Genomic DNA, 27,077 nt, shown 5'->3' on the forward strand with positions numbered 1-27,077 from the left:
CTGTGACAGGTGCTATTACTTTGATGTGATTGCACATGAAGTAACTTATAAATATGCCCTTTTCCTTCCACTACCCGTGGACAGCATAGGGAGTGGAAGTTTCTCTCTTATTATTAGCACAATGGCACTTTACAAGTTTAGACCCCGGATGATTGTACTTGGATGAAACGCGTCGGGACATTGCCTTAGGGAAAGTGCAGGGCATGTGCAATTAGGGTCAGCTGTGGACTGCCCTTGTTAGGGCAGGAGTCTGGGGAATAGCTTATTATAGTTGTTCAGGGATGTGACAGGGTATTGTCTCCCCTATTTGGACCCTCCAGTTGGATTGAACAGAGGATCTTTTTTGACTCCTGACCCATTTGTCTATTTGGTGAGATTGTTCCTTTATTTACGTTTCTCACCTGATTGTTATATTTGTGGTTCTAGAGACCATAGCTGTATGTATTCACATATATGAGCAAAGGGGTGACGGCATTTATAAGGCAAAAGATTTTGATTGCTGTACCTCTTAGATGTTTTCTTGTTCACCTATTTAATTCATCTTTTAGGTGACCATCTATATCCTTAATCCAGGATTGGTCTTGTCTTGTTCCTTAACTGTAGGCCTATATGCTGGATATACAGTGTTATGCTGTTTTATTTTCACAGGGGTGACGCATAATTTTTAATTGACTGATTAAAGGTTATATTTTATTATTTTTTCACCTATGCTTTATATTCCTAATGTTATTTGGGTGTTTATTATGGCAGTTCCGAAGGGAATCTGTCTAGTGCTTTATACAGAATTCATTTATTATTTAAAGAGATATGGAAGGTTTTTTGTCTGTGGGTCTTAATACTGATAACTGGCTTTCAGAGGCCAAGGAAGTTTTCTCTGAGAATACACTCACACAAAAGAAATATTTACCTACATTTAATGTAGCCTTCAAAGAACTTCAGCAAGTATACAGGGATCAGATTACTTCTTGGTGGGAAGTCCAAAGTTTGGACAATTATCTCAAGGCCAGAATTGTCCCACAGTGGCTTAAGAATTAACCTAACAGCGGGTAATAGATATAAAAACCCAGCCTTTATACAAAAGTGGCAACGAGAGGCTACAGAGAGCTCCTTACGGTTTATGCAACTCCTACTAGATGAGGAGAAGGCTACCCTTAATCTATTGAGCGACAAATTGAAGGAACATATTGAAATCACAAAAAAAATTTCTACTGAAACAGATTTTGCATTGAGAGAAACTAAATTGCAAACGCATATTGAGAGATTTCAGTATCATCTCAAAGATAGAAAACATAAACAATATCTGCGTGACGTGCAAGACTTTAAAGACAATAAGGCTTATTTAGTACTAGCTGCACGCACCGGTGTTACTGAGAGAGAGACAGATCTCTCCTCTACGGATACTGATTTTTCAGAATCAGAAAGTAGAAGTCGCTCCAACAGAGGAAGGAATAGAGGTCGAGGTAGAGGTCGGGGCTCACGGGGATTACAAGATAGGTCTGATAATATCCACAGTGGTCATTTTTTAGATCAGGTTTATGCCCTCAGGAACAGACCCCCACAAACGAAGAAGTAGCCAATTTTATAACCCATGAGCCGCGCTCTGCTCAGAGCATCCAAATTATCAATTTATCAGAAAGAACTATTGATTGTTCTGAGAGATCTGTGCTCAATAAGGGTCTTTCTTTCGTCCCAAGCACAGATTTTGATCTTTTTAGGACAATCAAAGACCTTAATCTGTTTTTGAGGAAGGTTAAGTGGAAAAAATTCTTTCGTAAACAAGAGTCTAAGACTAGCCTTGAATTGGGCATACCGGAGGATATGTTGCCTGATGTTAGGCTCTTGGATTCAGTTGCGAAAATGGATCCTAATACTATAGGCCTTGGTCCTTTTACAGAGTTGAAATGCAGAAGTACTAAGATGCCTCCACCGACAGGCGATTTATCGGCAATTGACGTTTTCTGTAATTTAGTGACTCAGGATCTAATTGGATTGTCAGAATCTCAATTTCATTGTAAATTTAATTGCTCTAGGGACGAAATGGAGGCTATTAAGCGGCTAGAACGGGATGACAGCATTGTGATCAAACCCTCTGATAAGGGTGGCAATGTTGTCATCCTGGGGGTTGATCATTACCAACGGTTATGTGACTCTATTCTTGCTGATGGGGACACGTATGAGATTTTACCATCTAATCCCATGAATATGTACCGTGAGGAATTACGATTAATCCTGTTGGAGGTGTTATCAGACAAAATTATTAGCAAGACTGAGTTTGATTTTCTTTTTCCCAGTCACCCAGTTATTGCTACATTTTATTGCCTGCCAAAGGTGCATAAAGGGCTTAGTCCCCTTAAAGGCAGACCGATTGTATCAGGGATAGCTAGTCTGTGTCAGAATGCTGGAATCTACTTGGACCAGATTTTGTCCCCTTTTGTTTCCTCACTTCAATCCTTTGTCAAAGATACACCTGATCTTCTCCGCCGGTTGGAAGGACTCACCATTGACCCCCAGTCATATTTGGCTAGTATAGATGTTGAGGCGTTATATACATCTATACCTCACAATTATGGTTTAGAAGCGGTCAAATATTTTCTCAATATGAGAGGCTGCCAGTACCGTGAACATAATCTTTTTGTACTGAAGCTCCTCCGGTTTTGTTTAACACATAATTTCTTTATATTTAACCACAAATTCTACCATCAGCTAAGGGGGACCGCCATGGGGAGTCCCTGTGCACCGGCTTACGCTAATCTCCTCCTTGGCTGGTGGGAGGAGACAGTGGTGTTTGCGGCTCAGCAATTTGATGGTTCGTCTATGTGCCTTGTCCCTGATATATGGACACGGTACATAGATGACATATTTATTGTGTGGAAAGGCTCAATCAAGGAATTTAGTGAGTTCGTGAAAAGTCTCAACTCTAATAACATAGGCCTCTTTTTTACATCAGTAATTGAGTCCTCAAAACTACCTTTCCTTGATATTCTGATTGAGAAAAATGCAAAGGGTGATTTGTTACTTCTACATATAGAAAACCAACAGCGACCAACTCCCTATTGCATTGGGAAAGTCATCACCCACAACATCTCAAAAGAGCTATACCTAAGGGTCAGTACCTTAGAGTTCGAAGAAACTGCTCTGACACCATGACTTTTAAAACTCAGGCTGGAGAACTGAGGGATAGGTTCTCAAAGAGGGGTTATCCTCAAAATATACTAAGAGAGGCATACCAAACAGCTAAAGGACATGAGCGAGCGGATTTGTTGACCTCTAATAATAAGAAAGGTGTTGATCATGAGTCTCTGAGGTTCATTATGACTTTTGATAATGGTGCGGTTCCGGTGAGAAACATTATACAGACACATTGGGCCATCTTACAGATGGACTATGATGTGCGTCCTTATCTAACTGACCATCCCCAAATTACCTACAAAAAAGCTAGGTCTCTCAGCAACAGACTAGTCCACAGTCATTTTTCCACACCAACCAGAAATACATGGCTGGATCGTGAGATTGTGGGTTGCTATAAATGCGGCCACTGTGTGGCCTGTCAATACATCGGAGTGGGTAAAAGCTTTGTGAGTAATGTAAAGGCAAAGAGTCACCACATTAAACATTTCATGAACTGTGGCACAAAGGGCGTTGTTTACAGGGCCTCTTGTGGTTGTGGATTAGAATATGTGGGTAAGACCATCCGTGAATTCAGGAGGCGAATTGGGGAGCATGTTGGGGATGTGTTACATAAGAGGAACACTCCGATATCGAGACACATGCATAATGTACATAATGGACAAATTGGATCCTTGGAATTTATGGCCATTGACAGGGTCTACAAACCAAAAAGAGGGGGAAACTGGGACCAGTTACTCCTTCAGCGTGAGGCCAAGTGGATTTTTTATCTGGACACAGTTGCACCCAAGGGTTTGAATGATCAAATTAATTTTGGGTGTTTCATTTGAGAATATTCTTTTGTCTCGTTACCTACAGTCTTTTAACCAGTATGCCATAATCTCTTTTTCAAGGTCACCTCATGGTAGGATTTTGCTTATACATGTGATCACACATAATTATTGTCTCTGTCGCCTCCTAGTTTGGATCCTTATACATACAGTCGCCCGCTTCTTTTTAGAGGGTGGGCTCAAAATAATGGACTCACATATTCTATTTTCAATTTTAATTTTGTATCATGGGGGCTTCGGTTTGATGTGGGGGTTGCTGCCTTGTTTGTTTGTGGTGGATTATCATGTTTGTGCTCCTCCGGCCGCTACACCCCCCCACCCCCTTTCCTTTGCGTGAGACTGACATCGGACACTTGACATATTAATATATATGTTGGGAGTCCGATGGGCGGAGCTATGTTCGCCTTATATCCGCCCCATGATACAATTTGTATACCTAAATTGGCCGCCTCTCATGATATATGCCGCGCCGTAAATGTTAAAGTCACGTGTATGTGTCTTGAGGCTATGCGTTGTCATTTTTCGGAAGTTGGCCGTTTTTCCGAGTTGCACTGGTGGCGCTGAGAAATGTATGTGGCATCGTGTCATTTAATGTGCACCGGAAGCTGGCGGTCCGTTCTGTGTTGCGGCTGATGCGCCCTGAATTGGCTGCCTCTCATGATATATGCCGTGCCGTAAATGTAAAAGTTACGTGAATGGGCCTGAGGCTACACGTCAGCATATGTAACCGGAAGTCGACCGCTATTCCGGGTTACATCAGTGACGCTGGGAGATGCACGTGATGCTTGTGTTATCTATTATCCACCGGAAGTGAGCGGCTCTCCCGGGTTGCAGTTTGAGCAGAAAGGAGGAGGAGTGTCCTCGCTCACTGCTGCATTGGAGGTTGGTTTCTTCGGATACATTTGAATATTGTTAGAGGCGGAGTAAGACTTTTGAGATCCTCCCTCCGGCGTGCGTTCCACGACCGGAAGTGGTATGACTAATGGCGCTTGCCAAGGATTCATGGACGAGACATAGGAGGTAATTAAACGCTGTGACAGGTGTTATTACTTTGATGTGATTGCACATGAGGTAACTTATAAATATGCCCTTTTCCTTCCACTACCCGTGGACAGCATAGGGAGTGGAAGTTTCTCTCTTATTATTAGCACAATGGCACTTTACAAGTTTAGTCCCCGGATGATTGTACTTGGATGAAACGCGTCGGGACATCGCCTTAGGGAAAGTGCAGGGCATGTGCAATTAGGGTCAGCTGTGGACTGCCCTTGTTAGGGCAGGAGTCTGGGGAATAGCTTATTATAGTTGTTCAGGGATGTGACAGGGTATTGTCTCCCCTATTTGGACCCTCCAGTTGGATTGAACAGAGGATCTTTTTTGACTCCTGACCCATTTGTCTATTTGGTGAGATTGTTCCTTTATTTACGTTTCTCACCTGATTGTTATATTTGTGGTTCTAGAGACCATAGCTGAATGTATTCACATATATGAGCAAAGGGGTGACGGCATTTATAAGGCAAAAGATTTTGATTGCTGTACCTTAGATGTTTTCTTGTTCACCTATTTAATTCATCTTTTAGGTGACCATCTATATCCTTAATCCAGGATTGGTCTTGTCTTGTTCCTTAACTGTAGGCCTATATGCTGGATATACAGTGTTATGCTGTTTTATTTTCACAGGGGTGATGCATAATTTTTAATTGACTGATTTAAGGTTATATTTTATTATTTTTTCACCTATGCTTTATATTCCTAATGTTATTTGGGTGTTTATTATGGCAGTTCCGAAGGGAATCTGTCTAGTTCTTTATACAGAATAAAGATGTCATAAGATACTTTATCTTCACCCAGATGGAATGCTGTTCGTTTTTTCTTATGATGGTGTGGTCTCCAATTGGGTCATTGGACTTTTGAACCTGCATTCTGATGGTTGAGTGCTGCTGGCTGTACCTTTTCTATTTTGGTTTCAGAGTGAAGCCGCATGAAAGACTTTGTGTGTACATACCCTTAAAGTATACAGGTGCATCTCACAAAATTAGAATATCATCAAAAATTTAATTTATTTCAGTTCTTCAATACAAAAAGTGAAACTCATATTTTATATAGTCATTACAAACAGAGTGATCTATTTCAAGTGTTTATTTCTGTTAATGTTGATGATTATAGCTTGTCGGCAGAGGAAACACGAAGTGCTCTAAAATTTCCTGGTAGACTGCTGTGCTGACTTTGGTCTTGATGAAACACAGTGGACCTACACCAGCAGATGACATGGCTCCCCAAACCATCACTAATTGTGGAAACTTCACACTATACAGTGTTATACAGTATTCTAATTTACTGAGATAATGACTTTTGGGTTTTTATTGGCTCTAAGCTATAATCATCAACATTAACAGAAATAAACACATGAAATAGATCACTCTGTTTGTAATGACTCTATATAATATACAAGATTCACTTTTTGTATTGAAGTATTGAAATAAATTAACTTTTTGATGATATTCTAATTTTGTGAGATGCAGCTGTAGGTGTCACGCAAGCAGCAGAGGGCTGTAATCTTTTACTTAGTAAAGAAGTATAGTCTGTATGCAGGGCTGACTATTAACAAATGAACAAATCTTTATCACCATCTAATCTAATTTTAAGATACTTTTTTAATACTCAAATCATACCTGTGTATCTCTGCAGAACACTACAATGTCTTTTTCTGGTCTCTTTTTAGGTACCGTTTGAGTCCCAGCATGATGAAACACCACACCAGTCACTTTATGGCGATATCCACCCAAATAAGGCTTACGGTAGTTAAGCCTTTCGATTTCTACTGCTATATCTTCATAGGATTCATCACCTATATAGAAATGTATACCACATAAACGAAACAGATATCAGATACTTTCTAGAATAATTTCCAAAAAATAAAGAAATGAAAGTTACATTTTGTAAAGTCATTGTGTTTAACATGAAAAAAGTTAAATATAAAAGAGTCAAACCTGTCTGTACCCTAACGGTAATGACATCCGGCATGCTGTATTCATGCTGAAGTTTCACAGCTTTAATCGGATAGTTTTCAGGATCCATTGACTGCATGTCCAGCTGGATCATTCCATGAGGTCTAATGCCGAGGTCCACAAGAGTCTCACCGTCTTCTACAATTCGCCCTAAAGTAACATCAAACTTCTGAACACTAAGCCTCATGTACTGTGGAATTTTGGACAACGCGATATTTACATTTATGTGATAGATATAAAATACTGGTAGAAAGCCCAACCCAGGCCGGTGATATGGAAACACATTACCCGACCGGCTTGGTAGCGCTCACATTGAAGCATTGTACAGAGATGTACAGAGTGGATTATGCAACAGCGGTCGGCAAGAGTTTGGTGATGCAAGAGCAGCTGAGCCTAATGTGCAGGTTAGTGTGGTGGGAGCCGCTGTCCGCTACACTGCTGAGCTATGGCAAAGTGGAGTGAGTTAGGGTGAGAAGGCTTCATCCTTCTACTCAAATGGCTGTACAGCATCCTCTACGGTATAAATAATTAGGTGTCAAGTCCCCCTTAACTGACCAACATATATAAATGCCTTAGTGTATCATGTGCTCATCCAACCATATGACTGCTGTATTTTGGTTACAAACCGACACAGGACATGCTATATTAGATTATGCAAGCATTTTTTTGAAAGAAGCTTATCTGAGCTATGTACGGTGTTACAGGCACACAAACATTGCCGGGTAGAGCAATACCTTACACAGCTCCAGTGCACCTTTTCCTACCTCCTCATAACAACTGTCAAATATAATATCTAATCCAAGTGATGTTTTTCCCTACATAAGTATTAACTAGGGATGAGTGGACCTGTGGAAGTTTGGGTTCTGTTACCCAACCCAAACTTCATTCCACTAACTGTCCGGTACGAATGCCAAACTTTTAAGTTCGGGTTCACTCATCTCTAGTGTTGACTCTACTGTTAGCTGTAAAGTATCCCGCAAACTGCCACATGTGGATTTCTGACCTTCAAACATTATCCTTATGACGGCTTCTGGAATTTTCATCTGAGATGCAAAGTAATTCTTGAGGTGCTCAATAGATTTTCCAATAGAAAATGCAACTGTGATTACTTGGCCATCCGGCGTTAGCATCACCTTTACTGAAATGAAGACAATGGTGACATTAGTTCATCACGCAGTAGTACTAATACCATCTCAGTGTATTAGTGCTATAGTTAGTTTATCCAATCTGCTTATATTTCAGCCAATATTATTGGGTATGAGTTGTGGAAAGGCACAGACCGCGTAATGCAAAATCTCAACCTCTTCCAATCTATTCATGCTAAGATAATAAAGTATTTGCCTTACATTACCTATTCCTGTTTGAATATGGTACCCAGTGACTGCCTAAAAACTTGCCGGATAAAATGACATGCCAGCTCACTCCAAGATGGTCACTGATAACCGGCAGTGCTCTAATCAGGGTTTTGTCCCTATCACAAATATGAAGGGTTATTCTCAGAATCGCTTTATTTCTTTTTTTTTGCCAAGCACAGTAAATGTATGCCTATTGTTAATCTACAGACTAAAACCAACTTTAAGTTTTTTCTTGTGGCTTTGCGTTTTTTATTCTCTATGTGTGTATATTTCCCAACAGCACTTGCTTATCCTCAGTGCCGCATCACCATCCTCCATCGTCTATGTGCTCCTGACAAGCCCAACCTCTCACAGGGTGCTTTCACATTGCATTTGTGTATCCCATCAGGGCATTTATCCGAAATCCCTCACAAAATGGGCCGGCAGTGTCAATAGACTGTAATGGTGACGGCAGCGCAAACGTGTGCTGTGACATGCACCATTTTAAGGAGTATTCGCCTACAGGAGGTGGACACTCAGATGTATTAGACTGTGTCTGGGTGTGCGCCTCCTGTAGACATACACTCCTGAAAATGGTGCATGTCACAGCGCACGTTCTCTCTGCCGTCACTATTAGTCTATAGCCCCACCGCCACATACGTCCAGACCCCATTTTGTGAAGGATTTCAGATGTATGCCCAAACGGTGGACACAGAATGCAATGTGAAAGCACTATAAGATATCATCAATCTAATTTAAATGTAGAATTCACCTTATGCTCCTGTTTACATCACTGGTCTCTCAGAAGCCGCACAAGCGTAACTTATCTTGGCCCCTGTACACAAATCCCCATAGTGCAATATATACAGCTAACTCACAGTATATCTCAACATAGTATATATTCTGCCCCTTCTAGATATACAACCCATCCTGCAGCATAACTTTCCTTTCTGTACCCTCTAAATGCAGCCAATCCTGGAGTAGATCTGTCCTTTTATCCCCCTATATACTGTACAGTGGCATGTAAAAGTTTGTGCACCCCTGGCCAAAATTACTGTTATTGTGAACAGTTAAGCAAGTTAAAGATTAAATGATCTCTAAAAGGCCTAAAGTTAAAGATGACACATTTCTTTTGTATTTTAGGGAAAAAAATATATTGTCATCTTTTACATTTTAAAATTATAAAAAGGAAAATGGACAGATGCAAAAGTTTTAGCTCCCTTGGAGATTTGACCAAGGTTTCAGACCTTAATTAGCTTGATAGGGTTATGACTTGTTCACTATCATTGTTAAAAAAGGCCAGGTGATGCAAATTTCCCAGCTTTATAAAAACCACAGCCATGGGTTCTTCTTGCACTCTGAAAATGGTGGAGATCCACAAGGCAGGAGAAAGCTATAAGAAGATAGCAAGTTGCCCTTTCCTCAGTTCAAAATGTAATTAAGAAATGGCAGTTATCAGGAACAGCTGAGGTCAAGATAAGGTCCGGAAGACAAAGAAAAACGTCAGTGAGAGCTGCTCGTAGGATTGCTAGAGAGGCAAATCAGAACCCCCCCCCTTGACTATAAAAGACTTTCAGAAAGATTTAGCAGTTGTAGTTCATTGTTTTACTGTTCAGAGACACCTGCACAAATATGGCCTTCATGGAACATTCATCACAAGAAAACCTCTCCTGCATCTTAACCATAACATTCAGCGTCAGAAGTATGCAAAAAAACATCTAAGCAAGCCTAATGCATTTTGGAAACAAGTCCTGTGAACCGATAAGGTTAAAATACAATTCTTTGGCCACAATGATCAAAGGTATGTGTGGATAAAAAAGGACACAGAATTTGAGGAAAAGAATATCTTGCCAACCATTAAGCATGGGGGTGTATCAATCATGCTTTTCATGGGTATAGGGAAGAATGGATTCAATGAAATTTCAACAATTTCCACAGGAATCTCACAGAACTGGAAGAATTTTCCATGGAAGAATGGATGAAAATCCCTCCCACAAAAAGTGAAAGGCTCTTGGCTGGCTACAAAAAGCGTTTACAAGCGGTGATACTTTCAAAAGGGGGTGCCACTAGGTAACAACCGTGCTCAATCTTTTGACTCTGCCCATTTTCCATTTTGAAATTTTTAAAATGTAAAAGATGACAATTTATATTTTTTTTACCTATACTTGTCAGTGCCAGGTTAATTTTCTATAACTGAATGTGCACTATAGGCTGTTATATATTTTTTTGCCTAAAATACAAAGGAAATGTGTCATCTTTAACTTTAGGCCTTTTAGAGATAATTTAATCTTCAACTTGCTTATCTGTTCACAGTAACAGTATTTTTGACCATGGGTGCCCAAACTTTTACATGTCACTGTAGGGATGAGGGGGCCATGCATAACAGGATGGGGATGAGTGGACCATGCACACCAGGATGGCGATGAAGGGACCACGCATACCAGGATAGGGAGGAGGGTGCCATGCATATCAGGGTAGGGATGAGGGGGCCATGTATACCAGGATAGAGATGAGGGGGCCATGCATACCAGGATGGGAATGAGGGGAGTGGGGACCATATATACCAAGACAGGGGATATAAAGTACAGAATTGGCCACATTTTTTGCTTCAATTTTTTTTTAATTATTTCTAATTTCCTCCTTTAAAACCTAGGTAGTACATCTTAAGGTCTGATGCGTCTTATAGTCCGAAAAATACAATACTTTGGAGGGAATTTATTTACTCCCAATGTATAAGATACTTTGTTGTTAATAAACAATCCAATCTAAATGATAGGGCAGAGTGAAATAGACAAACTCATATTAGAGTAATGCACATATATATATATATATATATATATATATATATATATATATATTGGACTCTATGCAAAATCCTCTTTAAAATTTTGGATTGTCGCATATAGGTGGGTGGTGAGTTTCTAGGGGGCATCCCTCCTGATAAATTCATAAGCAGGCTGCTTCATTATTAAAAGGATGAACCTAGAAGTAATATAGAGCGCACATAGGGTCTTATCCGAGATAAAAGGAATATTCGTGAGGGATAATCAAATTCAATCACCTATTATTAAGAAGAATAAACCAATGTTTTTTCAGAACCAGACGAATTTTTCTGTTCTGAGCTTAAAAAGTGGTAATAAAATTGAAGTTAAACTTAGTATCAGATGCTATTTTTTTTTGTTTTATTGAAGATTAAGTCTGTCTGTTCTATTTTTTTGCTTTCAGAGAAGGTTCTATGGATCAATTTTTTTGGGTAACTTCTTTCACGAAATCTATGTGATAAGACTTTTGATTGGTTAATGAAATCTATGTCAATACCACAGTTCCTCTTGATTCTTTTGTATTGGTTAAGTGGGATATTCCTCAGCCATTTGGTGTAGTGCCCACTTTGATAATGGACATAACTGTTCGCATCCACAGGTTTCACGTAGGTTCTTGTGTGGATTTTTGTATTAACATGAAAGAAAGTGAGGTCAAGTAAGTCAACTGTGTCAGGGTTTACTACACGGGTGAAACGCAAACCCCAGGTATTATCTTCAATGTTCCTGAGGAAGGACCCCACATCATCCTTAGAATTATCATAAATGAAGAATAAGTCATCTATGTAATGTTTGTAAATGATGATATTGGGGGCATGTGAACTGCTGTATATGAAGATGGACTCGAAGATGGCCATGAACAAATTTGCATAAGTAGGTGCCACCTTCGAGCCCATCGCGGTCCCAAGTATCTGATGGTATAGGGTATTTTGAAAGGTAAAAAATGTATTATTCGTCTTGTTCTGAAAAAACATTGGAGTATACTTCTTAATGATCCTATATTGGGGAAGCTTCTTCCCAACAATCCCCTGATAACCTTCCGAAGGGCCCCGACATTAAAAAACATGTTGGCTCCAAGCCGGCTAAAGAAAAAAGAGGACTTCAATTACTCTGCAAAAATGCTCAGACAAGGTTCATATAGATGTGGCATCCCGAGATGCCTATGTTGCTCCAGCATCATTCAAGATGCAAAAACTTTTTCATCAGACAGTGGAAATTCAGATGAGTTTCAAATCAAATACCATTTGACCTGCCAATCCAGTTTCGTCATCTATGTCATCATATGCGAATGTAAGAAATTATATGTGGGCAGGAAAACACAACAGCTACATAAAAGAATAAACTTGCATAGGCATAATATAAAAGAAGAATTTCTACAGCATGGCCTTTCCAGGCATTATGCGTTATATCATAACAAAAGGATCTCCTTCAGGGTGATCCCTATTGACCACGTTCCCCTTGATAACCACAACTGAGTCCAGACTCTTAACAGGAAAGAGATCTTCTGAATTCACAAGCTGAACACTATAAATCCCCATGGACTCAATGAAACAACTGATTTGTTCAACTGATTTATTTATGGAGTGTGCTCTGTTCCCCTGTACAACCCACCTCAATTTTCCTCTGTATTTTGTGATACAGTTCTGACAAACATCTGCTCCTTGTTTTGAAGGGGTTCATCCCTTCATTGGGGTTTTTTTTTTTTTAATTATTATTTTTTATTTTCATTTTAACTTTTTATTTATTTTTTTTATTTTTTTGTTTTTTTATTTTTTACTATTTATTTTTATTATATAATTTTTATTTTTTAATTTTCAAAAAAAAAATTTTTTTTCTTCCAGAGTTTTTTTTTCTTTTTCCAGAGTTTTTTTAATGCACTATCATCTATTTGATTTCAACTACCACAAAATAAAGAGATCCAGTCAAATCATTCCGTGACTCAATGGTTTAAAACACAATTAGCAGGGTCCTGCTAAAGAATGAATGAGTTAACACCATAGGTTCAAGCACTACCCCAGCTTGCAGAGTTTTATTTATTGAACTACTTTTTTATTGTGTTTTATTGTGTTTTTCTGCATGTAGATTTTTAAATGTATGAACAACGGTTTTAAGTGATATACTCCATTATATTTTATGATTGTTTGTTGTGTTTACGATGTATATATGTGCTCAAGTCTGATTCCCCGCCCACTGGGTGTGGCCTTTTATTTGAAAGGAGGCGTCTCCATCTGCCTCCTTTGCTATAAATAGCAGACCCTGTATGTGTATAGACTGTCCTGAGGAAGTGGAGTGATCACCACGAAACGCGTAGAAATAAAGTCTATTTTCTATTACATCCACTTGGACTCCTCTGGTACATTATCCTGACAGGCGACAGGTGAGCAACACAGTCTGACGCCCCATTCTCTTCACCTTGGATTATTAAAAGGACACACAGTTGTCGATTTTATCTTTACTAGTATCCACAATATAATCCCGATACATAGCTGTTGGTACATAGTGGATAGACTGCCAAGAAGAACGGTGGATAAGGTTAAACATTTAAAGAAATAAAGGTTACATTTTAATAATAATATTATAGTCCACAGCCAGTGAATTTATTAGCTTTTTCTAAGTGGATTTTATATTGTGAGTTTGAAGATCCTCTATCAGTGAATTTTGTGATGGAAAGGTAGGAAGTTGCTTTAGAAAAAGACAACATCCTCTTCTATGTTTATTAGCTGTGACACTATTGAGAAGATGTCAAGAAGATACAATACCTGTAGCTGTGGCACTGGAGTCATCCAGATCAATTTTCTTTTCCAGCTTCTTCTCTGAAAACCTCAGCAGATCAGTATCCAGGTCCTCTGGGTAATGTGTGTCCTTGTCTGTAAGGACAGAAGACTGTGCGTTGCTTTTCTGCATTTGTTGTATGTCTTGGAAGAGCTCAATGCCGACCTCTGTTTGGTGAGAACTGACACCACCATGTTGAACTGTTCCTGATATTTTTTGATCAAAGACAAGTCAGACGATTTTACTTCAGGTTTTGCATTATGCTGTTCTTTTTAGAATAGCTATCATGCATATGGCCACTTACCTCCAAGATCAACATTATTTTTCTCAATATCTTCGTCTTCCAACATGTTTTCTGTTTCTCCACTCTCCATGTGTGATTCCTGGGCTGGAATTTGGACTTCGCCATTTTCACAATCAAGGTGCTGGCCTTGGTCCTGATGTGTAAGGTTCTGGTGTTGCTCTTGAAGTATAAGGTTATGGTCTTGGTCCTGATGTACAAAGTTCTGATCTTGGTCCTGATATACAAGATTCTGGTCTTGCTCTTGAAGTATAAGGTTATGGTCTTGGTCCTGATGTACAAGGTTCTGGTCTTGAAGTATAAGGTTCTGGTCTTGGTCCTGATGTGTGAGGTTCTGGTCTTGGTCCTGATGTGTAAGGTTCTGGTCTTTTTCCTGATGTGCTTGCTTTATTTCACTGTTTTCTGATGTAACCTCTACATCTGTCTGCTGGGCTACATCAGAGCTCCCAGATACCGTTGTAGCTTCCATTTTACACTATTTGCCACCCTGAACACATAGAGCATAGACATTAGGCAATTCCTATGCACATTAATTAACAATGACAGTTTACATTCCTTATTAACTGCTCTCAGCATGTCCTGCCCACTGAAAAAAATAAAAAATGAGTAGCAGGCAGAGCCAAGCCATGTGTGATGCAGTCTAGTAAAGCGATGTTCACAAGCAGTATTTTTGTGGCATTTTTTGTTTCTACAGCCAAAACCTGCTCTCTAGGTATTAAAAACACTGCGATGAAAACGCCATGTTTTCAGCATTTTACAGCATTTTTTGTGCTTTTTTGTACCATGTTACATGTGTGCTTTGTCTACAGTACAGGTTTAAATAGTTTTATTCGCCAAAAATGCGTCTACGATTTTTGTAGCATTTTTTAACTTTCTCATGGGTGAAAAAAAACAAACGCTGTAAAAACACTGAAAGAATTGACATGCTGTAGATTTCAAAAACACTGCAGATCTCAAATTCATTCAGGAAAAAAACCACGTGTGTGCATGAGATTTCTGAAATGTCATAGCTTTTGCTGGTACTGTAAAAAGCAGCTTATAATTTGCATAAAAAAGTAGCAAAAAAAGCTGCAAAAATGCCAATTGTGAACATAGCCTAAGGTGAATGTTTACATTTACGGTAAACCTGACAAAATTTGGAAGCCAGGGTGCTTGAATATCAGTCCTGACACCAAAGATTTGCAGAATACACTATAACAATGAGTGGCCAAACGTGTCCACCTAATTCTGAGTGGATTGATTATGAGACTGCAGATGTGAGATAGGGCTGATCAGGTTACACTACATAAAACGTCACTTTTAGGGTATGTGCCCATAATCAGAAATCGGCAGCGCTTTGGACGCAGCATGTCCGCTCCGTCCAAAGCTCTGACGGCTTTTGAACGCAGGTGATTCCGCATGTGATCACTGAACCGTGCGGAATCAGCGCGTCCTTTACACTGTATGGGTGGCATTCATCTTGTGGAGACTCGTGTCTCTGCCAGATAAATAGAGATGCTGCGGTCTGGTCTCTGTGGGTGGACTGGTCTCTGCGGGTGAGCCACGGGCATCGGTGCACGTATAGTGGACATGGGATTTCTTGAAATCCCATCCACAATGCTGTAACGTTTGGACAGATGTACGCAGCGTCCAACCCGCAGCGTTTACTGACCATGGGAATGTACCCTCATTGATTCCATTAAAATCTTAGTAGAAATAATATATACAAAAAGCCCAAGAGTAAAAAAAAAATCCTCAAAGTACTAATTTGTGCGAAAATAGTAGCAATAGGGCATTTAACTTTGAGTGTATAAGTCGCAATGGGGCCTGTTAGAGCTAGCCCACTTCCGCTGATATGGCTCTAATTGTATTTCACTAGTACGTTTTTGCTACTACAATATTTACCCCAAAATTACAAGTATTTTGAGGATTTTTTATCCTTGGCCTTTCTGTATATTTTTTTTCTACTAAGATTTAAATGGAATCAATAAAAGTAACGTTTTATGTAGTATAATTTCTGTGAACGAAATTGTGAGCCATGTCCGGGGTACCTGATGAGGCGGGGATGTGACCATTGTAATCTGCGCATAGGACACTGCCATATCATGTGACTGATAGGAGGTAGTTATGGTACGGGGCATTTATCTGCCCCTATAGCTGCTCCATGCGGGCACATTTACCTGCCCCTATAGCTGCCCCCTGCTGGCACAATGACCTACCCCATTTACCAGCTCTTATAGCTGCCCCTGCAGTCACATTTATCTGCCCCTGTAGCTGCCCCCTGGTGGCACATTTACCTGCCCCTACAGCTGCCACCTGCTGGAACATTTACCTGCCCGTATAGCTGCCCCTGCTGGCACATTTACCTGCCCCTACAGCTGCCCCCTGCTGGCACATTTACCTGCCCCTACAGCTGCCCCTGCTGGCACATTTACCTGCCCCTACAGCTGCCCCTGCTGGCACATTTACCTGCCCCTACAGCTGCCCCTGCTGGCACATTTACCTGCCCCTACAGCTGCCCCTGCTGGCACATTTACCTGCCCCTACAGCTGCCCCCTGCTGGCACATTTACCTGCCCCTACAGCATCCCCTGCTGGCACATTTACCTGCCCCTACAGCTGCCCCCTGCTGGCACATTTACCTGCCCCTACAGCATCCCCTGCTGGCACATTTACCTGCCCCTACAGCTGCCCCTGCTGGAACATTTACCTGCCCCTATAGCTGCCACCTATTGGCATATTTACCTGCCCCTATAGCTGCCCCTGCTGGCACATTTACCTTCCCCTACAGCTGCCCCTACTGGCACATTTACCTGCCCCTATAGCTGCCCTCTGCTGGCACATTTACCTGCCCCTACAGCTGCCCCTGCTGGCACATTTACCTGCCCCTACAGCTGCCCCTGCTGGCACATTTACCTGCCCCTACAGCTGCCCTTGCTGGCACATTTACCTGCCCTTATAGCTGCCCCTGATGGCACATTTACCTGCCCCTACTGGCGCATTTACCTGCCCCTACAGCTGCCCCTGCTGGCACATTTACCTGCCCCTACAGCTTCCCCCTGCTGGCACATTTACATGCCCCTACTGGCACATTTACCTGCCCCTACAGCTGCCCTTGCAGGCACATTTACCTGCCCCTATAGCTGCCCCTGCTGGCACATTTACCTGCCACTACTGGCACATTTACCTGCCCCAACAGGCACATTTACCTGCCCCTATAGCTGCCCCTGCTGGCACATTTACCTGCCCCTACTGGCACATTTACCTGCCCGTACAGCTGCCCCTGCTGGCACATTTACCTGCCCCTACAGCTGCCCCCTGCTGGTACATTTACCTGCCCCTACAGCTGCCCCTGCTGGCACATTTACCTGCCCCTACAGCTGCCCCTGCTGGCACATTTACCTGCCCCTACAGCTGCCCCCTGCTGGCACATTTACCTGCCCCTACAGCTTCCCCCTGCTGGCACATTTACCTGCCCCTACAGCTTCCCCCTGCTGGCACATTTACCTGCCCCTACAGCTGCCCCCTGCTGGCACATTTACCTGCCCCTACAGCTGCCCCCTGCTGGCACATTTACCTGCCCCTACAGCTGCCCCCTGCTGGCACATTTACCTGCCCCTACAGCTGCCCCCTGCTGGCACATTTACCTGCCCCTACAGCTGCCCCCTGCTGGCACATTTACCTGCCCCTACAGCTTCCCCCTGCTGGCACAATTACCTGCCCCTACAGCTGCCCCCTGCTGGCACATTTACCTGCCCCTACAGCTGCCCTCTGCTGGCACATTTACCTGCCCCTACAGCTGCCCCCTGCTGGCACATTTACCGGCCCCTACTGCTGCCCCTGCTGGAACATTTACCTGCCCCAACAGCTGCCCCTGCTGGCACATTTACCTGCCCCTACAGCTGCCCCTGCTGGCACATTTATCTGCCCCTACAGCTGCCCTCTGCTGGCACATTTACCTGCCCCTACAGCTGCCCCTGATGGCACATTTACCTGCCCCTACAGCTGCCCCTGCTGGCACATTTACCTGCCCCTACAGCTGCCCCTGCTGGCACATTTAACTGCCCCTACAGCTCCCCCTGCTGGCACATTTAACTGCCCCTACAGCTCCCCCTGCTGGCACATTTACCTGCCCCTACAGCTGCCCCTGCTGGCACATTTACCTGCCCCTACTGCTGCCCCTGCTGGAACATTTACCTGCCCCTGCTGGCACATTTACCTGCCCCTACAGCTGCCCCTGCTGGCACATTTATCTGCCCCTACAGCTGCCCTCTGCTGGCACATTTACCTGCCCCTACAGCTGCCCCTGCTGGCACATTTACCTGCCCCTACAGCTGCCCCTGCTGGCACATTTACCTGCCCCTACAGCTGCCCCTGCTGGCACATTTACCTGCCCCTATAGCTGCCCCTGCTGGCACATTTACCTGCCCCTACAGCTGCCCCTGCTGGCACATTTACCTGCCCCTACAGCTGCCCCTGCTGGCACATTTAACTGCCCCTACAGCTCCCCCTGCTGGCACATTTAACTGCCCCTACAGCTCCCCCTGCTGGCACATTTACCTGCCCCTACAGCTGCCCCTGCTGGCACATTTACCTGCCCCTACAGCTGCCCCTGCTGGCACATTTACCTGCCCCTACAGCATCCCCTGCTGGCACATTTACCTGCCCCTACAGCATCCCCTGCTGGCACATTTACCTGCCCCTATAGTTGCCCCCTGCTGGCACATTTACCTGCCCCTACAGCTGACCCTGCTGGCACATTTACCTGCCCCTACAGCTGCCCCTGCTGGCACATTTACCTGCCCCTACAGCTGACCCTGCTGGCACATTTACCTGCCCCTACAGCTGCCCCTGCTGGCACATTTACCTGCCCCTACAGCTGCCCCCTGCTGGCACATTTACCTGCCCCTACAGCTGCCCCTGCTGGCACATTTACCTGCCCCTATAGCTGCCCCTGCTGGCACATTTACCTGCCCCTACAGCTTCCCCCTGCTGGCACATTTACCTGCCCCTACAGCTGCCCCTGCTGGCACATTTACCTGCCCCTACAGCTGCCCCTGCTGGCACATTTACCTGCCCCTACAGCTGCCCCCTGCTGGCACATTTACCTGCCCCTACAGCTTCCCCCTGCTGGCACATTTACCTGCCCCTATAGCTGCTCCTGCTGGCACATTTACCTGCCCCTACAGCTTCCCCCTGCTGGCACATTTACCTGCCCCTACAGCTTCCCCCTGCTGGCACATTTACCTGCCCCTACAGCTGCCCCTGCTGGCACATTTACCTGCCCCTACAGCTGCCCCTGCTGGCACATTTACCTGCCCCTATAGCTGCCCTCTGCTGGCACATTTAACTGCCCCTATAGCTGCCCTCTGCTGGCACATTTACCTGCCCCTACAGCTTCCCCCTGCTGGCACATTTACCTGCCCCTACAGCTTCCGCCTGCTGGCACATTTACCTGCCCCTACAGCTTCCCCCTGCTAGCACATTTACCTGCCCCTATAGCTGCCCTCTGCTGGCACATTTACCTGCCCCTACAGCTTCCCCCTGCTGGCACATTTACCTGCCCCTACAGCTTCCCCCTGCTGGCACATTTACCTGCCCCTACAGCTGCCCCTGCTGGCACATTTACCTGCCCCTACAGCTGCCCCCTGCTGGCACATTTACCTGCCCCTACAGCTGCCCCTGCTGGCACATTTACCTGCCCCTACAGCTCCCCCTGCTGGCACATTTACCTGCCCCTACAGCTCCCCCTGCTGGCACATTTACCTGCCCCTACAGCTCCCCCTGCTGGCATATATACCTGCCCCTATAGCTGCCCCTGCTGGCACATTTACCTGCCCCTACAGCTGCCCCTGCTGGCACATTTAACTGCCCCTACAGCTGCCCCTGCTGGCACATTTACCTGCCCCTACAGCTGCCCCTGCTGGCACATTTACCTGCCCCTACAGCTGCCCCTGCTGGCACATTTACCTGCCCCTACAGCTGCCCCTGCTGGCACATTTACCTGCCCCTACAGCTGCCCCTGCTGGCACATTTACCTGCCCCTACAGCTGCCCCCTGCTGGCACATTTACCTGCCCCTACAGCTTCCCCCTGCTGGCACATTTACCTGCCCCTATAGCTGCCCCTGCTGGCACATTTACCTGCCCCTACAGCTTCCCCCTGCTGGCACATTTACCTGCCCCTACAGCTTCCCCCTGCTGGCACATTTACCTGCCCCTACAGCTGCCCCTGCTGGCACATTTACCTGCCCCTACAGCTGCCCCTGCTGGCACATTTACCTGCCCCTATAGCTGCCCTCTGCTGGCACATTTAACTGCCCCTATAGCTGCCCTCTGCTGGCACATTTACCTGCCCCTACAGCTTCCCCCTGCTGGCACATTTACCTGCCCCTACAGCTTCCGCCTGCTGGCACATTTACCTGCCCCTACAGCTTCCCCCTGCTAGCACATTTACCTGCCCCTATAGCTGCCCTCTGCTGGCACATTTACCTGCCCCTACAGCTTCCCCCTGCTGGCACATTTACCTGCCCCTACAGCTTCCCCCTGCTGGCACATTTACCTGCCCCTACAGCTGCCCCTGCTGGCACATTTACCTGCCCCTACAGCTGCCCCCTGCTGGCACATTTACCTGCCCCTACAGCTGCCCCTAATGGCACATTTACCTGCCCCTACAGCTCCCCCTGCTGGCACATTTACCTGCCCCTACAGCTCCCCCTGCTGGCACATATACCTGCCCCTATAGCTGCCCCTGCTGGCACATTTACCTGCCCCTACAGCTGCCCCTGCTGGCACATTTAACTGCCCCTACAGCTGCCCCTGCTGGCACATTTAACTGCCCCTACAGCTGCCCCTGCTGGCACATTTACCTGCCCCTACAGCATCCCCTGCTGGCACATTTACCTGCCCCTACAGCATCCCCTGCTGGCACATTTACCTGCCCCTATAGCTGCCCCCTGCTGGCACATTTACCTGCCCCTACAGCTGACCCTGCTGGCACATTTACCTGCCCCTACAGCTGCCCCTGCTGGCACATTTACCTGCCCCTACAGCTCCCCCTGCTGGCACATTTACCTGCCCCTACAGCTCCCCCTGCTGGCACATTTACCTGCCCCTACAGCTGCCCCTGCTGGCACATTTACCTGCCCCTACAGCTGCCCCTGCTGGCACATTTACCTGCCCCTACTGGCACATTTACCTGCCCATACAGCTTCCCCTGCTGGCACATTTACCTGCCCCTACAGCTCCCCCTGCTGGCACATTTACCTGCCCCTACAGCTGCCCCTGCTGGCACATTTACCTGCCCCTACAGCTGCCCCTGCTGGCACATTTACCTGCCCCTACAGCTTCCCTGCTGGCACATTTACCTGCCCCTACAGCTCCCCCTGCTGGCACATTTACCTGCCCCTACAGCTCCCCCTGCTGGAACATTTACCTGCCCCTACAGCTGCCCCTGCTGGCACATTTACCTGCCCCTACAGCTCCCCCTGCTGGCACATTTAACTACCCCTACAGCTGCCCCTGCTGGCACATTTACCTGCCCCTACAGCTCCCCCTGCTGGCACATTTACCTGCCCCTACAGCTGTCCCTGCTGGAACATTTACCTGCCCCTACAGCTGCCCCTGCTGGCACATTTACCTGCCCCTACAGCTGCCCCTGCTGGCACATTTACCTGCCCCTACAGCTCCCCCTGCTGGCACAATTACCTGCCCCTACAGCTCCCCCTGCTGGCACATTTACCTGCCCCTACAGCTCCCCCTGCTGGCACATTTACCTACCCCTACAGCTGCCCCTGCTGGCACATTTACCTGACCCTACAGCTCCCCCTGCTGGCACATTTACCTGCCCCTACAGCTGCCCCTGCTGGAACATTTACCTGTCCCTACAGCTGCCCCTGCTGGCACATTTACCTGCCCCTACAGCTCCCCCTGCTGGCACATTTACCTGCCCCTAAAGCTCCCCCTGCTGGCACATTTACCTGCCCCTACAGCTGCCCCCTGCTGGCACATTTACCTGCCCCTATAGCTGCCCTCTGCTGGCACATTTACCTGCCCCTACAGCTGCCCCCTGCTGGCACATTTACCTGCCCCTACAGCTGCCCCTGCTGGCACATTTACCTGCCCCTACAGCTCCCCCTGCTGGCACATTTACCTGCCCCTACAGCTCCCCCTGCTGGCACATTTACCTGCCCCTACAGCTGCCCCTGCTGGCACATTTACCTGCCCCTACAGCTGCCCCTGCTGGCACATTTACCTGCCCCCACAGCTGCCCTCTGCTGGCACATTAACCTGCCCCTACAGCTGCCCCTGCTGGCACATTTACCTGCCCCTACAGCTCCCCCTGCTGGCACAATTACCTGCCCCTACAGCTCCCCCTGCTGGCACATTTACCTGCCCCTACAGCTCCCCCTGCTGGCACATTTACCTACCCCTACAGCTGCCCCTGCTGGCACATTTACCTGACCCTACAGCTCCCCCTGCTGGCACATTTACCTGCCCCTACAGCTGCCCCTGCTGGAACATTTACCTGTCCCTACAGCTGCCCCTGCTGGCACATTTACCTGCCCCTACAGCTCCCCCTGCTGGCACATTTACCTGCCCCTAAAGCTCCCCCTGCTGGCACATTTACCTGCCCCTACAGCTGCCCCCTGCTGGCACATTTACCTGCCCCTATAGCTGCCCTCTGCTGGCACATTTACCTGCCCCTACAGCTGCCCCCTGCTGGCACATTTACCTGCCCCTACAGCTGCCCCTGCTGGCACATTTACCTGCCCCTACAGCTCCCCCTGCTGGCACATTTACCTGCCCCTACAGCTCCCCCTGCTGGCACATTTACCTGCCCCTACAGCTGCCCCTGCTGGCACATTTACCTGCCCCTACTGGCACATTTACCTGCCCCTACAGCTCCCCCTGCTGGCACATTTACCTGCCCCTACAGCTCCCCCTGCTGGCACATTTACCTGCCCCTACAGCTGCCCCTGCTGGCACATTTACCTGCCCCTACAGCTGCCCCTGCTGGCACATTTACCTGCCCCTACAGCTTCCCTGCTGGCACATGTACCTGCCCCTACAGCTCCCCCTGCTGGCACATTTACCTGCCCCTACAGCTCCCCCTGCTGGAACATTTACCTGCCCCTACAGCTGCCCCTGCTGGCACATTTACCTGCCCCTACAGCTCCCGCTGCTGGCACATTTACCTACCCCTACAGCTGCCCCTGCTGGCACATTTACCTGCCCCTACAGCTCCCCCTGCTGGCACATTTACCTGCCCCTACAGCTGCCCCTGCTGGAACATTTACCTGCCCCTACAGCTGCCCCTGCTGGAACATTTACCTGCCCCTACAGCTGCCCCTGCTGGCACATTTACCTGCCCCTACAGCTGCCCCTGCTGGCACATTTACCTGCCCCTACAGCTCCCCCTGCTGGCACATTTACCTGCCCCTACAGCTCCCCCTGCTGGCACATTTACCTGCCCCTACAACTCCCCCTGCTGGCACATTTACCTACCCCTACAGCTGCCCCTGCTGGCACATTTACCTGCCCCTACAGCTCCCCCTGCTGGCACATTTACCTGCCCCTACAGCTGCCCCTGCTGGAACGTTTACCTGCCCCTACAGCTGCCCCTGCTGGCACATTTACCTACCCCTACAGCTGCCCCTGCTGGCACATTTACCTGCCCCTACAGCTGCCCCCTGCTGGCACATTTACCTGCCCCTACAGCTGCCCCCTGCTGGCACATTTACCTGCCCCTACAGCTGCCCCTGCTGGCACATTTACCTACCCCTACAACTCCCCCTGCTGGCACATTTACCTACCCCTACAGCTGCCCCTGCTGGCACATTTACCTGCCCCTACAGCTCCCCCTGCTGGCACATTTACCTGCCCCTACAGCTGCCCCTGCTGGAACATTTACCTGCCCCTACAGCTGCCCCTGCTGGCACATTTACCTGCCCCTACAGCTGCCCCTGCTGGAACATTTACCTGCCCCTACAGCTGCTCCTGCTGGCACATTTACCTACCCCTACAGCTGCCCCTGCTGGCACATTTACCTGCCCCTACAGCTGCCCCTGCTGGCACATTTACCTGCCCCTGCTGGAACATTTACCTGCCCCTACAGCTGCCCCTGCTGGCACATTTACCTGCCCCTACAGCTGCCCCTGCTGGAACATTTACCTGCCCCTACAGCTGCCCCTGCTGGCACATTTACCTACCCCTACAGCTGCCCCTGCTGGCACATTTACCTGCCCCTGCTGGAACATTTACCTGCCCCTACAGCTGCTCCTGCTGGCACATTTACCTACCCCTACAGCTGCCCCTGCTGGAACATTTACCTGCCCCTACAGCTGCCCCTGCTGGAACATTTACCTGCCCCTACAGCTGCTCCTGCTGGCACATTTACCTACCCCTACAGCTGCCCCTGCTGGCACATTTACCTGCCCCTACAGCTGCCCCTGCTGGCACATTTACCTGCCCCTGCTGGAACATTTACCTGCCCCTACAGCTGCCCCTGCTGGCACATTTACCTGCCCCTACAGCTGCCCCTGCTGGAACATTTACCTGCCCCTACAGCTGCCCCTGCTGGCACATTTACCTACCCCTACAACTGCCCCTGCTGGCACATTTACCTACCCCTACAGCTGCCCCTGCTGGCACATTTACCTACCCCTGCAGCTGCCCCTGCTGGCACATTTACCTGCCCCTACAGCTGCCCCTGCTGGCACATTTACCTGCCCCTACAGCTGCCCCCTGCTGGCACATTTACCTGCCCCTACAGCTCCCCCTGCTGGCACATTTACCTGCCCCTACAGCTGCCCCTGCTGGAACATTTACCTGCCCCTACAGCTGCCCCTGCTGGCACATTTACCTGCCCCTACAGCTCCCCCTGCTGGCACATTTACCTGCCCCTACAGCTGCCCCTGCTGGCACATTTACCTGCCCCTACAGCTCCCCCTGCTGGCACATTTACCTGCCCCTACAGCTGCCCCTGCTGGAACATTTACCTGCCCCTACAGCTGCCCCTGCTGGCACATTTACCTGCCCCTACAGCTCCCCCTGCTGGCACATTTACCTGCCCCTACAGCTGCCCCTGCTGGAAGATTCTTTCCCACTATTACAGCACTAGATGTAATGTAAGCCTCCATACATCACACTGTAACAGACAGTGCCGTTACTTGTTAGGGCATGCTGGGAGTTGTAGTTCTACAGCTGCTGGAGCAGGCCAAACTGCAAACCAGTGACCACTGCCCTACAGACTTGTACAGCACAACAGTTCTATGGGACCATATTAGATGCTGCTATATACAGCTGCTGCTTCAGCATCTAATATGGTCCCATAGAACTGTAACAAACTATATCCAATGGTCAGTAAAGAGCCCCCATTCTGGAGTACATTTGTGGCCACATTACTAACCCTCCGCCCCCCCAGACCACCACTCACCGGCCAGGAGTGCAGGATAACTTGTTGTCACCGACGTCTCCAGGGCAACGGACAGCGGGCGGGACACGCGTTTCTGTGGCAACACGAGGGCGGGGCGACACCACCTAGGGAAGCGCAAAAGGCGGGAACTTCTGTGGTGCGGAGACACTGAGCACATAGCTTTCTGCCTTCGCCTGCACACGCTCCCGCAGGCTGTGCAATAAGCTGACACTTCTACCTATCTTTCCATACAAAGCAATGACTTTCCTGGCTCTAATGAGAGCCAATATGTGGTAAACCTGAGAATGAAGGCCGAAATGCAGAACCTACAACTTGTGCTTAGCTGGAAATTACCAGTCATGCTCTAAAGCGCTGAAAATAAAAAATATATAGCTATAACAAACAGCTAAATATATTCTTATAGTAAATGCGTTATAAGAAGCACATCAAGATACAAATAATTGTTAACATGAAAGGACACTACAGAAAGTCGAGAGGCTGGTGAGGGACACAGCAAAAATGAGAATGCAGCATGTAGCCACAAGATAGCCGAGGGCCACCACTAAAAGAAACCATATACCGTATTTATATACCCACAGAAATAGAGTAACGTAATGCACAAAAATTACATTTTTTCAATAATTTCACTATGGAGGGCATGTACAGCACTGGGAAAAATTAAGTGACCACCGCACAGTTTTAAAAAAATCAGCTTCTCTACAGGTCTGACAGCCATTCCATTCCAGTGTCAGTTGAATTCCAACCAAAGTACACCTCATTCTACTTAGGCTCTGTGCACACAGTGCGGTTTCTACTGCGGATCCGCAGCGGATTTGCCGCAGAACTGCAGGTGATGATGTACAGTACCATTTTAGCCTATGAAAAAACAAAACTACTGTGCACACGCTGCGGATTTTTCCACGCGGTAAAAAAAAGCAGCATGTGACTTTTGTGCGGTTTTGCTGCAGTTTTCCACCTGCTCCATTCTACAAATCCGCAGGTGGAAAACCGCAGTGGAAAACCGCACAAAAACGGCAGTAAAACCGCAAAAACAAAAGGAAGAAATCTGCAGGAAAAATGCAGGTCATTTGACCTGAGGATTTCGTAAAATCCGCGCGGAAAAATCCGCGGGAGGATCCGCACCGTGTGCACATAGCCTTAATGTGCTTCTGATTAGGTGATCACTGAACCAAATCTTATTTAACGAAGGAAAGTATAAATAATATCCCTGCTGTGGTGTTCACAATCCTCTTGCAATAGGACAAGCTGGATGGCAAAACAAGTGCTAGAAATATCCCAAAAGTAATAGGAATGAAAAAATATCTTTTAACCATGCCAAAGGAGTTGAAAAGAAAAGTCTTGAGTGAGGAAAAGAAGAAGCGCTCAATTCTGGCTTTACTAGCAGAGGGATACAGTGAGCGTCATGTTGCCTCCATCCTTAAAAATTCTAAGATGGCAGTCCATTACAACAAGGTCAAGCAGCAGACATTGGGGACAA

General features: G+C 46.7%; 1 protein-coding gene across 1 annotated transcript in view; it reads right to left on the minus strand.

The window, feature by feature from the left end:
* IQUB (IQ motif and ubiquitin domain containing) overlaps positions 1–25,871 on the minus strand; it is a 103,694-nt gene extending 77,823 nt beyond the window's left edge. The window contains exons 1-6 of the mRNA XM_073573405.1: positions 25,601–25,871; positions 14,191–14,674; positions 13,874–14,092; positions 7,965–8,099; positions 6,944–7,111; positions 6,626–6,801 (exon numbers count right to left, since the gene is read on the minus strand). Coding sequence (XP_073429506.1) covers positions 6,626–6,801; positions 6,944–7,111; positions 7,965–8,099; positions 13,874–14,092; positions 14,191–14,656 — 1,164 coding nt within the window. The 5' untranslated portion in view covers positions 14,657–14,674; positions 25,601–25,871. The remainder of the gene's footprint in view (positions 1–6,625; positions 6,802–6,943; positions 7,112–7,964; positions 8,100–13,873; positions 14,093–14,190; positions 14,675–25,600) is intronic.
* Between the last annotated feature and the right edge of the window lie 1,206 nt (positions 25,872–27,077).

Source organism: Dendrobates tinctorius, unplaced genomic scaffold (genome assembly GCF_039654945.1).
Source record: "Dendrobates tinctorius isolate UK_male_01 unplaced genomic scaffold, ASM3965494v1 ptg000035l, whole genome shotgun sequence".
Classification (NCBI taxonomy): Eukaryota; Metazoa; Chordata; class Amphibia; order Anura; family Dendrobatidae; genus Dendrobates; species Dendrobates tinctorius.